Source organism: Aulonocara sp. 'chitande type north' Nkhata Bay, linkage group LG18 (genome assembly GCF_057382095.1).
Source record: "Aulonocara sp. 'chitande type north' Nkhata Bay isolate Kocher_YH1m ecotype deep benthic linkage group LG18, A_spYH_male_GT1.1, whole genome shotgun sequence".
Lineage (NCBI taxonomy): Eukaryota > Metazoa > Chordata > Actinopteri > Cichliformes > Cichlidae > Aulonocara > Aulonocara sp. 'chitande type north' Nkhata Bay.
Window position 1 is genome coordinate 34,132,403 of NC_141361.1, and position 14,304 is coordinate 34,146,706.

A 14,304-nucleotide genomic window follows, 5' to 3' on the forward strand; every position below is an offset into this window, starting at 1 on the left:
AATTAATACACAGTTCCAAAAGCAAACATACTTGGTTGGTGCTGAGAGTGACCCTGTTGCTGAGGTTGGGGTCAATCTCTTACAAACTACCTCCACTGCTTCAGTGGCTGGAACACAACTAAAGAGAGACGTAACCTTATATGAGACCATTGGTTTATCTGCCCAAACCAGTGTTCCTCCAGGGAGGTCAAGGAGGCCATTCACAAAAAGGAAAGACCGTCTCTGAATCCAGGAGGAAGCCTAAGGGTACATCTTTCACCATCTTAGAATACTGTGATTGCAGCCATTCTCCAACTCTCTGTGAATGGTACTCATGGCCATTGATCATTTGCATATTAATGACCATGAAACTGACCTCACAACCCATTGTTAGTCAGTGGTGCTAGTGTCAGTCATTATGCATATCTACTGTTTAAAAGGTTGGGAAACCTGCAGTAAGTTGAACCTGACGACGTCACTTGGATGAAATGTTTCTCCCTCTGAAAACCTCCAGATGAACAAAATCAACTTTACATGGATGACTGCACATGCATCAGTACACTGTGTGGTGTAGTTTCTCAAGCTGTTGTCACAGTCACAGTCAAGCTGGGGATGTTTGTCAGATGTGTGGGGATCAGATCTTCAGAGTTCACTTGGAGGGAAGAATGGTAGAAAGGCAAAATCACAGAAGGTAGTGAGGGTGTGTGGATGAGGCACCACTGGACTGGGAACTAAACCTGCTGAACCAGTTGAAGAAATTGGTTTAGTGTTCATTTCTGAATTTAATTCATAACATGATTATAGAATTCTCAGATTTCTCTTATGTCCTGTTACCTGACTGTTCATTGGACTCCTTATGCGACCCAGTGGTAAAAAGTCTAGAAACACCTCTGTGTGGCTCAGAGGTAGAGTGGCTTGTCTACTTCTCTCCTCCAGTTCTTATTAAGTGTCCCTGAACATAATACTGAACCCCAAATCCACCCATCAGTTTGCATGTGTGTGCTACAGAAAAGGGTTAAAGTATAGTGAGGATAGCACTTAATGAATGTGTTCATGTGTAAGTAAAGTAAACTTAAATACCAGTCGAGTCCTGTTAGTCCCTCGGATTTCAAGCTCGTGGCTACACAGCTGTGGCGGCTCGCACAGTAGAGTTTAGCCTTTTTCTGTGGCTCAGAGGAATTTCAAATACTATGCAAGATAATGCAAATGTAAAAAAAAGAAAAGAAAAATATTATTATTTAGTGAACTGTTTGCATTAAAAAAAAAGTTTTTATATTTTCCACACCTTAAATTCATCAGCCCATACTCACTGTATTCTGTCTGCTGTAGATGTGGGAACACGACCAAAGGGAGAGAAGATTCCTCATGAGCAGCAGATCAAGTTCTTTGGAAAGGTGATGAAATCTTTTTTGACTAGACACTTATTTTTCTTGTTTTGTTTTATTAAGTTTATATATCAGATTTAGTTTTTTGTAATCAGCAACAGAATTCAAAATTAAGTTATCAGGTTGACTAAAACTGCAAATAATTATGATCTCTTCTTCCAAATTGACACAGAGCAGAATAAGCATTTGACTGACTCAAAGCAAAATGTGTAAATTTCAGGCTTTTCCTGGTTTGTGCCTGTTCAAAATCCTCTGTAATGGTTAGCTAAAGAGGCACAGTGACAGCACAGTGAAGGCATGGACACAGTTTTTGATGATGTGACGTTGTATCTGTAGCGCAGAATTTTAGGGGATGAGCAATGAACATAAAAATCATTAGTTACTAAATTTGTGGCAGGTAATTTACTGAAAAGTGTGCTAATAATTAACTCAAAAAAAGAATAACGATGGGCGGTGAGGGATGAGGAAGTGTGAATAGTGCTGCGGTTTGTGGGGGGGCTGGCGACGGCTGTCGGGCCGGGCATGAAAATGAGAACAGCAGGAGAAGGGGTTTTTTATAGCCTGAGGCCAGAGGGGGCGTGAAGGAGGAGTGGTCCCGCTCCTGAAATTCAGAGGATATCTCCACTTAGTTTGGCACCTGATAATGCTCAAAGTGTTCCGTGTATAGAAAGTTATGTATTTTATTAAAACTGAAAATCAATATGATTGACAAGCTCTGAGGCTTCATGTCTCACTCCTAGGTCGTCCTGCCGTTGGTGGATCAGTACTTTAAAAACCACAGGCTGTACTTCTTGTCCACGGCCATCCATCCCATCAGCAGTGGTGGCCATGCCTCTAACAAGGAGAAGGAAATGGTGACCAGGTGAGCATGGCCAGCATTACAACAACAGTAAAAAGTCAGGCATATTGTTGAAAGGAATAAAACATGAGAATGTCTTATTGCCTAAATATTGAATGTCTGGTCCTATGGGCTCTTTCCTCTGTGTTCCTCTCATTTGATTGCCTCACACTTTTGTCTTCCTCTTCTTCCATTCTGCCTCTTCTTCTCATCTTCCATTAAATCTTTTCAGTCTTTTCTGCAAACTGGGAGTTCTTGTCAGACATAGGATATCCTTGTTTGGTAAGGACAGTGTAAACATTCGAGTTAACTCCCTAAAGATAAAATATTTGATTTTTAAGCCAATTTTCTTAAAAGATGGAAAACTGCAACTGTGTTCATTAGCTTGCTGTCTGTTTCCCTGTTTTTGATGGCACGTTGTGGTTTATCCTGGCATGTTACCAACACATTTCGACTTTTTGAACAGTGGAAACATTTGCAAGAGTTTATTTTCACTATGCAGCCTTGTGAAAAACTAAGTACACCCCATGATTCAGTTAACTGGAAAAACACCTTTAGCAGCATTGCTGTAGTTTTGGTTTTCTATGTGAGTTTTTCAGTCTCTCATGTTGTTGTGAAAGAGTTCTGGCCCAGTCTCCTTTACAATGTTGTGTCAATTCTTTAAGATTTGCAGGTATTTCTTCATGAATAGCTGTCTCAAGATCTTGCCACAGGGTTTCAATTGGGTTCATGTTTGGCACCTTGATTGTTTTCTTTTCAGCAATTCTGTTGTATTTGTGGGCCAAGCTTTAGCAGTCAGACCAAAGGCTTCACATATGAGTCCAGAATACTTAGATATGCAGAGAGGTTCATTGTCAGTTCAGTGACTGCGAGGTGCCCAGCTCCTGTGGCTGCAATACAAGCCCATCACCAATCCCAGAAGTCTCGTGACATCTTTGCTCTTTGTATTCTTTGTTCAGATTGAACTTTACCTAAACCTAAAACATGTTGTCACGGTCTTTTTAAAGAGAGGAGGCTTACTCCTTGTTCAATCTATTTCTAACTGTGCTGTCATGAAAGGTAATATTTAACATGCTAACTGAGACGATCAGTCTTCAGTCTGAGCTGTAGCTTTCCTCTGAGCATTGTTACAGTCTGACTTTAAGGTGCATTTTCTGGCATGCCCAGTCCTGGGAAGATTATGGCCTGATGTTAACACATCAGTGATCCAGATGAGCAAACTGCAAAAAAAGGGTCACATTTGCTAATTGGCAATAATTGAAGTGCATCTGGCTGCTACTTACCCTGTTAATTCCTGTTGAATTATTACTTGTGTACTCAGTTTTATACAGGACTGCATGGAGTCCTATGGAAACTTTTTCTGACTGACTGTATTTTGATACATGGCACTTCTACTGCAGTTTACTTTTAAACTGCAGTACATTCCTCCTGTCCTATCAGACGGGAGCTTCATAAGCTAACTTGTAATTGGTGCAGGTGTCTGCAGGGATGTCACGATACCAGAAGGTTTGAGCCTGTATACTTTAATATATGATAAATATGATACCACTCACACATACAGTGACAGACTGAACAGACTTTTCTTTCCTCCAATGAAAAATACCAATACTATCTAGTTTTTCTACCAGTGACTTGGTAGCAAAGTATGAGTTGTCGTGGCATCCCTAAGTGTGTGTGCATGCATGGTATTGTGGGTGTATAAATCCTCATCACTGTGTCCTCACAGGAAAAAGATGTTCCATTTCTTCAGACTCAAAAATGGGCACTTTAGAAACATATTGTCAAAAATGAAAGATAATTATTAGTTGCACGTAAAGCAAAAGCTGTTAGAATATCAATTATGCTGATATTTAATGGCTTTTGCTATCAGCCACTGATGACAGGGTAAAAGTAGCAAGTGTAACATTTCCACTTAACATAAACTTTATTTTATAATTGTTTATTTATTGTTTTTCCAAGGAACATCATTTTCCTCAACATAACATAACAGTTGTTGTGTAAGTGTGGTTTTGTGCTAAAAATTTCACATCCAAGACAGATACTGTGTGAAGCCTTTGCGCTCCATGATGTGAGTTTGCAGTTTCACAGCTAATTCTCTCTGCTCACCAGGGAACAATGCCACTTCCATTGTCAACTGTCTGCAGATACTGGGACAAAGCCTGGATGCCAGGTAAAAACGTGACCAGTTGTGACCTCATAATGATGAATGACGGGAATGCTTTCAGCTTTCTATGGAAAAACATAAATAAATAAAGCAAAAGAACAAATACAGAAAAATTAACATGAATCAACGCAGATTTTCAAAAATAAGTACCACAGAGAAAAGGAATCAGTGACTTTAACCCAAAGCAGTATGAACTAGTGTGGTAGTTGTTCATATAAGCTGCAATATTAGCTGTCAAGAGATAGCAGTCCTCTTTTAAACAGTGGTAAAGTCTGGGTTTGAAGGGCAGAGACGTAATAACAAACTAGTGTATCAGCCAGGAGACCAAAGTTTAGTTAACAGGTGTGGGACAGAAATCCGAGTCAATGAATGCCATAAAATACAAACTCTTGCATAAGTAAGCCTAGACTACAAAGTTTAGTTCTCAATGCAAGTGATAAAACCCATAATTTCAAATTATAGCTGGCTGAAATAACAAGATTAAAAAGAATCTAAGAAAACAGCACAGTATAGCTATAAGACAGGTTTGATGGATGTGTTTCTGTCTGGAAACATCATGAAAACTCAGACTGATAAAGGATAATCATTATGTGCGGCTATAACAGTGAATTCTTACCTCAGATAATTATGTGTTTCATTGTTTTGTACTTTTAGAAGCAAAGTTTAACGAGGCCTCTCACAAAAATAATCGTCAACACCATTTAGTTGGAAACTCAGTAAAATCCTGACAGCATTGAATGAATAATATTTACTAGCAAATACTGGTAAAATTGCCCCGTAGTTATCAGACTGGTTGAATGTGCCCATATTTTCTCAAAGTGCTTTTTTCGTGTTTGAAAAAAGAACATCTCTTGTCAAGATATTAATGTAACTCTATCAGGACAGTGATGAAGACGGGCCTGGAGTCAGTGAAGGCAGCTTTACGGTCATACTTCGACAGCGCAGCGAAGGATCTGGAGAAGACTCAGGAGAACCTGAAGCTCGGCCAGTTCACTCACAGCAGGGACCAACCACGAGGAGCGACTCAGATCATCAACTACACCACCTTCGCCCTGCTCCCCGTCCTCTCCTCACTGTTTGAACACATCGGACAGAACATGTTTGGAGAAGACCTCATTTGTAAGTGAAAACTTCACGTTTCATCTGGACGATGATGTCAGTTTGCCTACAGATTTTGTCTCTCTTGCCTCAGTGGGTGATGTCCAGGTTTCCTGCTACAGAATCCTTAACAGCCTCTTCCTTCTGGGAACCAACAAAAGTATCTATGTTGAGAGGTAGGAAACATCCATGGTCCACATGTGATAGATTTAGTAAAAATATGTTTCACGTCGCATGCAGTAGAGTTCAGAAGAATGAGACCACACTGAGAATCTGTCCTGGTTTCATGTAAACCTGGAAATGATCAAATATGCTTGATTCAGGAATATTCAAAAAGAGAATTATTATGTAAATGAAGAAGAAATACAGTACTATGAAAGTCTTGAGCACTTTTCTGTTGTTTTTATTTTATTTATATTCCTATTATTTAGAGATTGATTGAAACAAGCAAACATAAATACAGTATGTAAGGTAAAAACAAGTGCTCAGCACTTTTCCATGGTTGATGAACGGATTGTTTCCCTGCACCTTCAGGTTGAGATATGGGTTGTAGGATGTAGGATTGGTGGCTGTATGTCTTGGACACTCAGGTGGAGATAGGAGCAGATCTGTCAGCTGATACCACCAGGTGCTGAATTGGATATGGTGGTGGGGGATTAAGTTGGAGAGGCCTGGCGTGCCCAAACGGATAAGGAGCATGCACTGGGAATGTATGGCAGAGGCCCCGTTTCGTGACATCTTCAACTTTTATGTCCGGCAGAACTTCAACAGCATCCTGAGGGTGGTTGGGATGTTAAGGTTCCACACTTCCATTGCTGAGGCAGATTTATGGTGCTGCTAATAATAAATATAAAAACCTATTAAATAAATAAATGACCTATTAAGTAATAATGGCTGAGGCAATAAGTCAATTCAAAATGCAGAATGTAGACTGTATATTCGGAGGTGTGGCAGTTTGGCACAGTTCATCAGACTCATATCATCTGGAAAAACTCATCTTCAGACTGGTGGATCTCGCCCCAGATGCTGCGCAGCCTCCAGCTTGAAGGGAGGGCGAAAAAAAGTCCATGCGTAGGATGGGCGGAGTACGGTGTCTCGTGATGCTAGTTGCTCTGTCGTTGCATCTGCTGGTGTAAATGTCTCAGTGGGATGGTACATCCAATAGCCCTGCGTGCAGTCTTAACCGCTCACTGCGGTGTCTGCTTCTCTTCTCTATGGTGCAGCTGCAGGGCCAGACAGTAATCCAGGCAGTCATTGTGCTCTCCCTCCACCACACACCTGTAGACAGAACTGGGGATGGTGGAGTTCAGCCCCGCTCCCTTCAGCTTCCTCAGAAAATACAGGCATTTATGAGCCTTTTTAATAAAGCTGAGAGTGTTATCACACCACTCCTGTACTGGCTTCTCTTAAATTAAATCCAGTTGTTAAATCCAAAATCAAATTTAAAGTCCTCCTCATCACATACAAGGTCTTGAATAATCAGGCACCATCATATTTTAAAGGCCTCATAATACAGTATCATCCCAATAGAACTAGAACTCTCAGACTGCAGGCTCACTTGTTGTTCCTAGAGTATTTAAAAGTAGAATGGGAGGCAGAGGGTTCAGGTTTCGGGCCCCTCTTCGGTAGAACCAGCTCTCAGACACCATCTCTACAGTGTGTCATGCAGACATTGTTCTCCTTTTAGAAATCCCTAAAGGGGAATATCTAACAAGGGAAACCTGCAGTCAGAAGTGACTGAAGAAGTCACTTGGATAAGTGACGAAACATTTCTCCCACTGAAAACGTGCAGATGAGCAGAATCAACTTTTTGGGATTTCCTTACCTTGATGATTGAGCATGCATCAACACATCACTTTTCAACAGAACATTGCTGGCTAAGCAGCATTAAGATACATGGAAAAGAACAAGTCATAAGTCATAATGGTATTCTGATCAGATCATGGCTGGACTGATGAAAGCCATCCATAGTCATCATCATCATTACCTTTATTTATAAAGCACTTTAAAACAACCACAGCTGACACAAAGTGCTGTACATAGGAACTATATAATAAAATTACATAAGAAATAAATACAAGCCAAATAAAAGAAAAAGTAAAATAATTAATAAAATAACTAATTTCATTACAAGAGAAAACTATGTCTCACTGAGGTTAAAAGCCAAAGAATAAAAGTGGGTTTTAAGACGTGATTTAAAAGTGGAGAGTGAAGGGGCCTCTCTAACGTGCAAGGGCAAATTAGAAAAGGCCCTGTCCCCTCTGAGCTTCCTCCTGGATCTCACCGAAAACTCTCTTTTCTTTTCATAAAAATGTACAAAGGTTCGCAGCCGAGTGTGAAGCAGCGGGAATGAGGATCAGCACCCCCAAATCTGAGGCCGTGGTTCTCAGCCGGAAAAGGGTGCTGTGTTCACTCTTTTCCGGGGGTTCACTCTTTTCCGGGTCGGAACTCATCCCCGATCCAGATGAGTGGAGGAGTTCAAGTATCTCGGGGTCTTGTTCGCGAGTGATTGGAGAAGGGAGCTGGAGATCGACAGACGGATTGGCGGTGCAGCCGCAGTGATGCGGACGCTGCACCGGTCCATCATGGTGAAGAGGGAGCTTAGTGTAAAGCGAAGCTCTCAATTTACCGGTCGATCTACGTCCCTACCCTCACCTATGGCCACGAGCTGTGGGTAGTGACCGAAAAAACGAGATCGCGGATACAAGCGGCGGAAATGAACCGGTTTTTACTTGCTAGCAAGGGAGGCTGGTCGGAACCAGGCTCTTGGAGCTGAATGCTCCTCACCTGTCTCCTAGCCAACTTCAAAGAAACAGCCTTCCCTGCTGACTTACAAATTTAAGTAACACAATGACAACATTTAACAATTTGACTCCAACACTTACAGGGAGTGCAGAATTATTAGGCAAGTTGTATTTTTGAGGAATAATTTTATTATTGAACAACAACCATGTTCTCAATGAACCCAAAAAACTCATTAATATCAAAGCTGAATGTTTTTGGAAGTAGTTTTTAGTTTGTTTTTAGTTTTAGCTATTTTAGGGGGATATCTGTGTGTGCAGGTGACTATTACTGTGCAGAATTATTAGGCAACTTAACAAAAAACAAATATATACCCATTTCAATTATTTATTTCTACCAGTGACACCAATATAACATCTCCACATTCACAAATATACATTTCTGACATTCAAAAACAAAACAAAAACAAATCAGCGACCAATATAGCCACCTTTCTTTGCAAGGACACTCAAAAGCCTGCCATCCATGGATTCTGTCAGTGTTTTGATCTGTTCACCATCAACATTGCGTGCAGCAGCAACCACAGCCTCCCAGACACTGTTCAGAGAGGTGTACTGTTTTCCCTCCTTGTAAATCTCACATTTGATGATGGACCACAGGTTCTCAATGGGGTTCAGATCAGGTGAACAAGGAGGCCATGTCATTAGTTTTTCTTCTTTTATACCCTTTCTTGCCAGCCACGCTGTGGAGTACTTGGACGCGTGTGATGGAGCATTGTCCTGCATGAAAATCATGTTTTTCTTGAAGGATGCAGACTTCTTCCTGTACCACTGCTTGAAGAAGGTGTCTTCCAGAAACTGGCAGTAGGACTGGGAGTTGAGCTTGACTCCATCCTCAACCCGAAAAGGCCCCACAAGCTCATCTTTGATGATACCAGCCCAAACCAGTACTCCACCTCCACCTTGCTGGCGTCTGAGTGGGACTGGAGCTCTCTGCCCTTTACCAATCCAGCCACGGGCCCATCCATCTGGCCCATCAAGACTCACTCTCATTTCATCAGTCCATAAAACCTTAGAAAAACCAGTCTTGAGATATTTCTTGGCCCAGTCTTGACGTTTCAGCTTGTGTGTCTTGTTCAGTGGTGGTCGTCTTTCAGCCTTTCTTACCTTGGCCATGTCTCTGAGTATTGCACACCTTGTGCTTTTGGGCACTCCAGTGATGTTGCAGCTCTGAAATATGGCCAAACTGGTGGCAAGTGGCATCTTGGCAGCTGCACGCTTGACTTTTCTCAGTTCATGGGCAGTTATTTTGTGCCTTGGTTTTTCCACACGCTTCTTGCGACCCTGTTGACTATTTTGAATGAAACGCTTGATTGTTCGATGATCACGCTTCAGAAGCTTTGCAATTTTGAGACTGCTGCATCCCTCTGCAAGATATCTCACTATTTTTGACTTTTCTGAGCCTGTCAAGTCCTTCTTTTGACCCATTTTGCCAAAGGAAAGGACGTTGCCTAATAATTATGCACACCTGATATAGGGTGTTGATGTCATTAGACCACACCCCTTCTCATTACAGAGATGCACATCACCTAATATGCTTAATTGGTAGTAGGCTTTCGAGCCTATACAGCTTGGAGTAAGACAACATGCATGAAGAGGATGATGTGGACAAAATACTCATTTGCCTAATAATTCTGCACTCCCTGTAGTAAAGTGACAAATGAAAATGCATCTGTTACTCAGACAACTCAGATCTGTAATGTTTCACATTCATTATAATGTTGTTGAGGTGACAGTGAGTTCAGGATTTTGCAGAAAACGTCAGTAGACCAGCTGATCTCATGTTTGTTTACTTCCTGTTTATGTGATTTTTTCCCTTAGCAAATTCTAAGTGCTTCTTTTAATCACATTATTTTATTGTATGATGCCTTGGTGCCACTGGATTTTAACATGTCTCACACTCATACAGTAAGACAAATGGTGGGGGTGTAGTAAGGAAGTTGGGGGAAGCAGACAGCTCCATAGGAAGAGTCTTTTGTGTCTTCGAGGACTCTGGGAGGCAGCAAGGGAGTGTGAAGCTTAAGGTGTGAAACAGCTGTGTACTGCCTTTTGTTCCTGGAGAAGGTATTTAACTGAGAGCCATGCTGGGCTCAGACTCTGCTGACCGTCTGTCCCGCGGTCATGCAGGGACTTCATCAAGCTTGGTTGTCTGTTCTTTGTGTGTTTGATTAAAGAATGTTAGCTACCGCTCGTCTGCAGCTTTATTTGAATGGAAAACTTCCACAGCAGGCAAAAAAAAGCTTTTTGCTAAAAAAAAGATTTAGAGCAGAAGTTTTTTGCACTGCATTTTAAAATGAAAACATATTACATTTATTTACAATTAAAGACACAGAGCAGGAGGTGTGTTACTGTTTTACATCCACAGACACACAAGAAAAGAAGCAGGCAACATGAGGTCAAGTTATGGCAATTTTATTTGTGTGTTTCAGTGCATGTATTTAGATTAGAGTTTTTAAAAAACAAACAAACGTCCCAAGAAGAAGGATGGGGAGAAAGAAAGGTGGAGAGAGGAGGAAGAAACTATTGATGCTGCTGGGTCAGTTCTTCCTCAGCAGTCTGCTCCAGAATCCCCTCCTGTCCTCGCCTTGCTTTTCTTTTGCCTTCAGTTCTTTTAAGGTCTTGTTGAGCTGCTCCTCGGCATCTTTAAATGTTTCTTTCAGCTGCTGTTTGGCCAGTTTCCCTTTGTGTTTGAGGAGCTCTTTAGCTTCCTTTTTGTGCTTTCGCATTTCTTTCAGTGCGTCTTTGCAGTCTTTCTTGGTCACCGTCATTTCTTTCTTGAATACCTTCACCTCAGTTTTCTCTTCTGCAAGTTCTTCTTGCACTTTCATCAGTTCCTTCTTCATGTTTTCATTGTGACTCTTTGTATCTTCCATTTCTTTCTTTGCTTCCTGTGTTTTAATTTTCTCTTCCTCCAACACTTTTTGAGCTTCCAACAATTCTTTCTTCATATTTTCAATCTCATTTTCTGCCTCGTGTTTACGTTTTTTCTCCTCTTCAAGTTGTTGCTTTACATGCAGTAATTCCTTTCTTAGTGTTTCAGCTTCAGCTGTTACATTTGCAGCTTCTTGTGTTGCCAACTGCATTTTCCTTCTTTCCTCTCCAAAAGCTTCCTGCACCTCCTGTAATTCCTGCATCACATTTCCTGCCTCCTTCTTTGCAGTTTGATATTTATTGTTGGCTTCTTGTGCTGTGCTTTTCTCTTCCTCCAATGCTTTTTGAGCTTCCAACAGTTCTTTCTTCATCTTTTCATTCTCCTTTTCTGCCTGTTGTTTTCTCATTTTCTCTCCTTTAAGTTTGAGACCCACATGCAGTAATTCCTGCAATACTACATGAGTTTCAAACTGTGAATTTTTATCTTCTCCTCTTGATTTTTCTGCCTCTTCTTTTAATTTGACATTTTCAGCCTGTATCATTTGAAATTTAAAATGAATCAGCTGTACTGTAATGCATGGTGAAGCACTCGCCGATCCTCTTCTCGTTCTCCCCTTATTCATTTTGGCCTTTTAAACAAAGGAGCCAACGTTTTGTAGAGGAGTGAAGTGAAGTTTTTGTTGTTTTCTTCGTCAACTGTCGTTTGTCCTGCACAGAGATGCTGCTGTAGATGTGTCTCTAGCTGTGTCTGGATACAATGAAACATGCTGGAACTAAGTGCTTGTGTTGCACAGTTCTACTGAACATTCCATTTCATGCATGCTCCGCCCACATGGTCAGGAATGTCAGGTGCTGCATCACCAAATGTTGCTCCCGTTGCCTAGCAATAACAGCTGTTTACTTTTGGGGTCTGGTTCATTATTTAATAAAGAAAACATGTCCAAGTATTGGGTGCTGAGGCTCAGCGCATATTCTAGCCTGCTGTGTGGGTGGGCAGCTAGAAATCACTGGTGGGCAACATGAGTGAGGAGAAAACTGGAGCAGCCAAGCAGGGAGCTGCAGGTTGCTGGTTTGAGTCTCTGTTCAGATGCTGGTGTCTCCTCTCTCTGAGATGTCTGCAAACAGTCCCAGATAAAACAATAAGGATAATAAACAAACACGTCATCATCATCATCAACTTTATTTATAAAGCACTTTAAAAACAACCACAGCTGACACAAAGTGCTGTACATAGGAACTATATAATAAAATTACATGAGATATAAATAAAAAACAAATAAAAGAAAAAGTAAAATAATTAATAAAATAACTAATTTCATTACAAGAGAAAACTATGTCTCACTGAGGTTAAAAGCCAAAGAATAAAAGTGGGTTTTAAGACGTGATTTAAAAGTGGAGAGTGAAGGGGCCTCTCTAACGTGCAAGGGCAAATTAGAAAAGGCCCTGTCCCCTCTGAGCTTCCTCCTGGATCTCACCGAAAACTCTCTTTTCTTTTCATAAAAATGTACAAAGGTTCGCAGCCGAGTGTGAAGCAGCGGGAATGAGGATCAGCACCCCCAAATCTGAGGCCGTGGTTCTCAGCCGGAAAAGGGTGCTGTGTTCACTCTTTTCCGGGTGTTCACTCTTTTCCGGGTCGGAACTCATCCCCGACCCAGATGAGTGGAGGAGTTCAAGTATCTCGGGGTCTTGTTCGCGAGTGATTGGAGAAGGGAGCTGGAGATCGACAGATGGATTGGCGGTGCAGCCGCAGTGATGCGGACGCTGCACCGGTCCATCATGGTGAAGAGGGAGCTTAGTGTAAAGCGAAGCTCTCAATTTACCGGTCGATCTACGTCCCTACCCTCACCTATGGCCACGAGCTGTGGGTAGTGACCGAAAAAACGAGATCGCGGATACAAGCGGCGGAAATGAACCGGTTTTTACTTGCTAGCAAGGGAGGCTGGTCGGAACCAGGCTCTTGGAGCTGAATGCTCCTCACCTGTCTCCTAGCCAACTTCAAAGAAACAGCCTTCCCTGCTGACTTACAAATTTAAGTAACACAATGACAACATTTAACAATTTGACTCCAACACTTACAGGGAGTGCAGAATTATTAGGCAAGTTGTATTTTTGAGGAATAATTTTATTATTGAACAACAACCATGTTCTCAATGAACCCAAAAAACTCATTAATATCAAAGCTGAATGTTTTTGGAAGTAGTTTTTAGTTTGTTTTTAGTTTTAGCTATTTTAGGGGGATATCTGTGTGTGCAGGTGACTATTACTGTGCATAATTATTAGGCAACTTAACAAAAAACAAATATATACCCATTTCAATGATTTATTTTTACCAGTGAAACCAATATAACATCTCCACATTCACAAATATACATTTCTGACATTCAAAAACAAAAACAAATCAGCGACCAATATAGCCACCTTTCTTTGCAAGGACACTCAAAAGCCTGCCATCCATGGATTCTGTCAGTGTTTTGATCTGTTCACCATCAACATTGCGTGCAGCAGCAACCACAGCCTCCCAGACACTGTTCAGAGAGGTGTACTGTTTTCCCTCCTTGTAAATCTCACATTTGATGATGGACCACAGGTTCTCAATGGGGTTCAGATCAGGTGAACAAGGAGGCCATGTCATTAGTTTTTCTTCTTTTATACCCTTTCTTGCAGCCACGCTGTGGAGTACTTGGACGCGTGTGATGGAGCATTGTCCTGCATGAAAATCATGTTTTTCTTGAAGGATGCAGACTTCTTCCTGTACCACTGCTTGAAGAAGGTGTCTTCCAGAAACTGGCAGTAGGACTGGGAGTTGAGCTTGACTCCATCCTCAACCCGAAAAGGCCCCACAAGCTCATCTTTGATGATACCAGCCCAAACCAGTACTCCACCTCCACCTTGCTGGCGTCTGAGTGGGACTGGAGCTCTCTGCCCTTTACCAATCCAGCCACGGGCCCATCCATCTGGCCCATCAAGACTCACTCTCATTTCATCAGTCCATAAAACCTTAGAAAAACCAGTCTTGAGATATTTCTTGGCCCAGTCTTGACGTTTCAGCTTGTGTGTCTTGTTCAGTGGTGGTCGTCTTTCAGCCTTTCTTACCTTGGCCATGTCTCTGAGTATTGCACACCTTGTGCTTTTGGGCACTCCAGTGATGTTGCAGCTCTGAAATATGGC

The 14,304-nt window shown here is 41.6% G+C and overlaps 1 protein-coding gene across 6 annotated transcripts in view; it reads left to right on the forward strand.

Moving 5' to 3' along the window:
- Positions 1–14,304, forward strand: part of LOC147309048 (ryanodine receptor 2-like) — a 319,734-nt gene that overhangs the window by 205,959 nt on the left and 99,471 nt on the right. For all 6 annotated transcript variants that reach the window (XM_086273380.1, XM_086273384.1, XM_086273382.1 and 3 more), the window contains exons 64-69: positions 1,309–1,373; positions 2,105–2,226; positions 2,435–2,484; positions 4,312–4,372; positions 5,247–5,485; positions 5,559–5,640. In XM_086273380.1, coding sequence (XP_086129506.1) covers positions 1,309–1,373; positions 2,105–2,226; positions 2,435–2,484; positions 4,312–4,372; positions 5,247–5,485; positions 5,559–5,640 — 619 coding nt within the window. The remainder of the gene's footprint in view (positions 1–1,308; positions 1,374–2,104; positions 2,227–2,434; positions 2,485–4,311; positions 4,373–5,246; positions 5,486–5,558; positions 5,641–14,304) is intronic.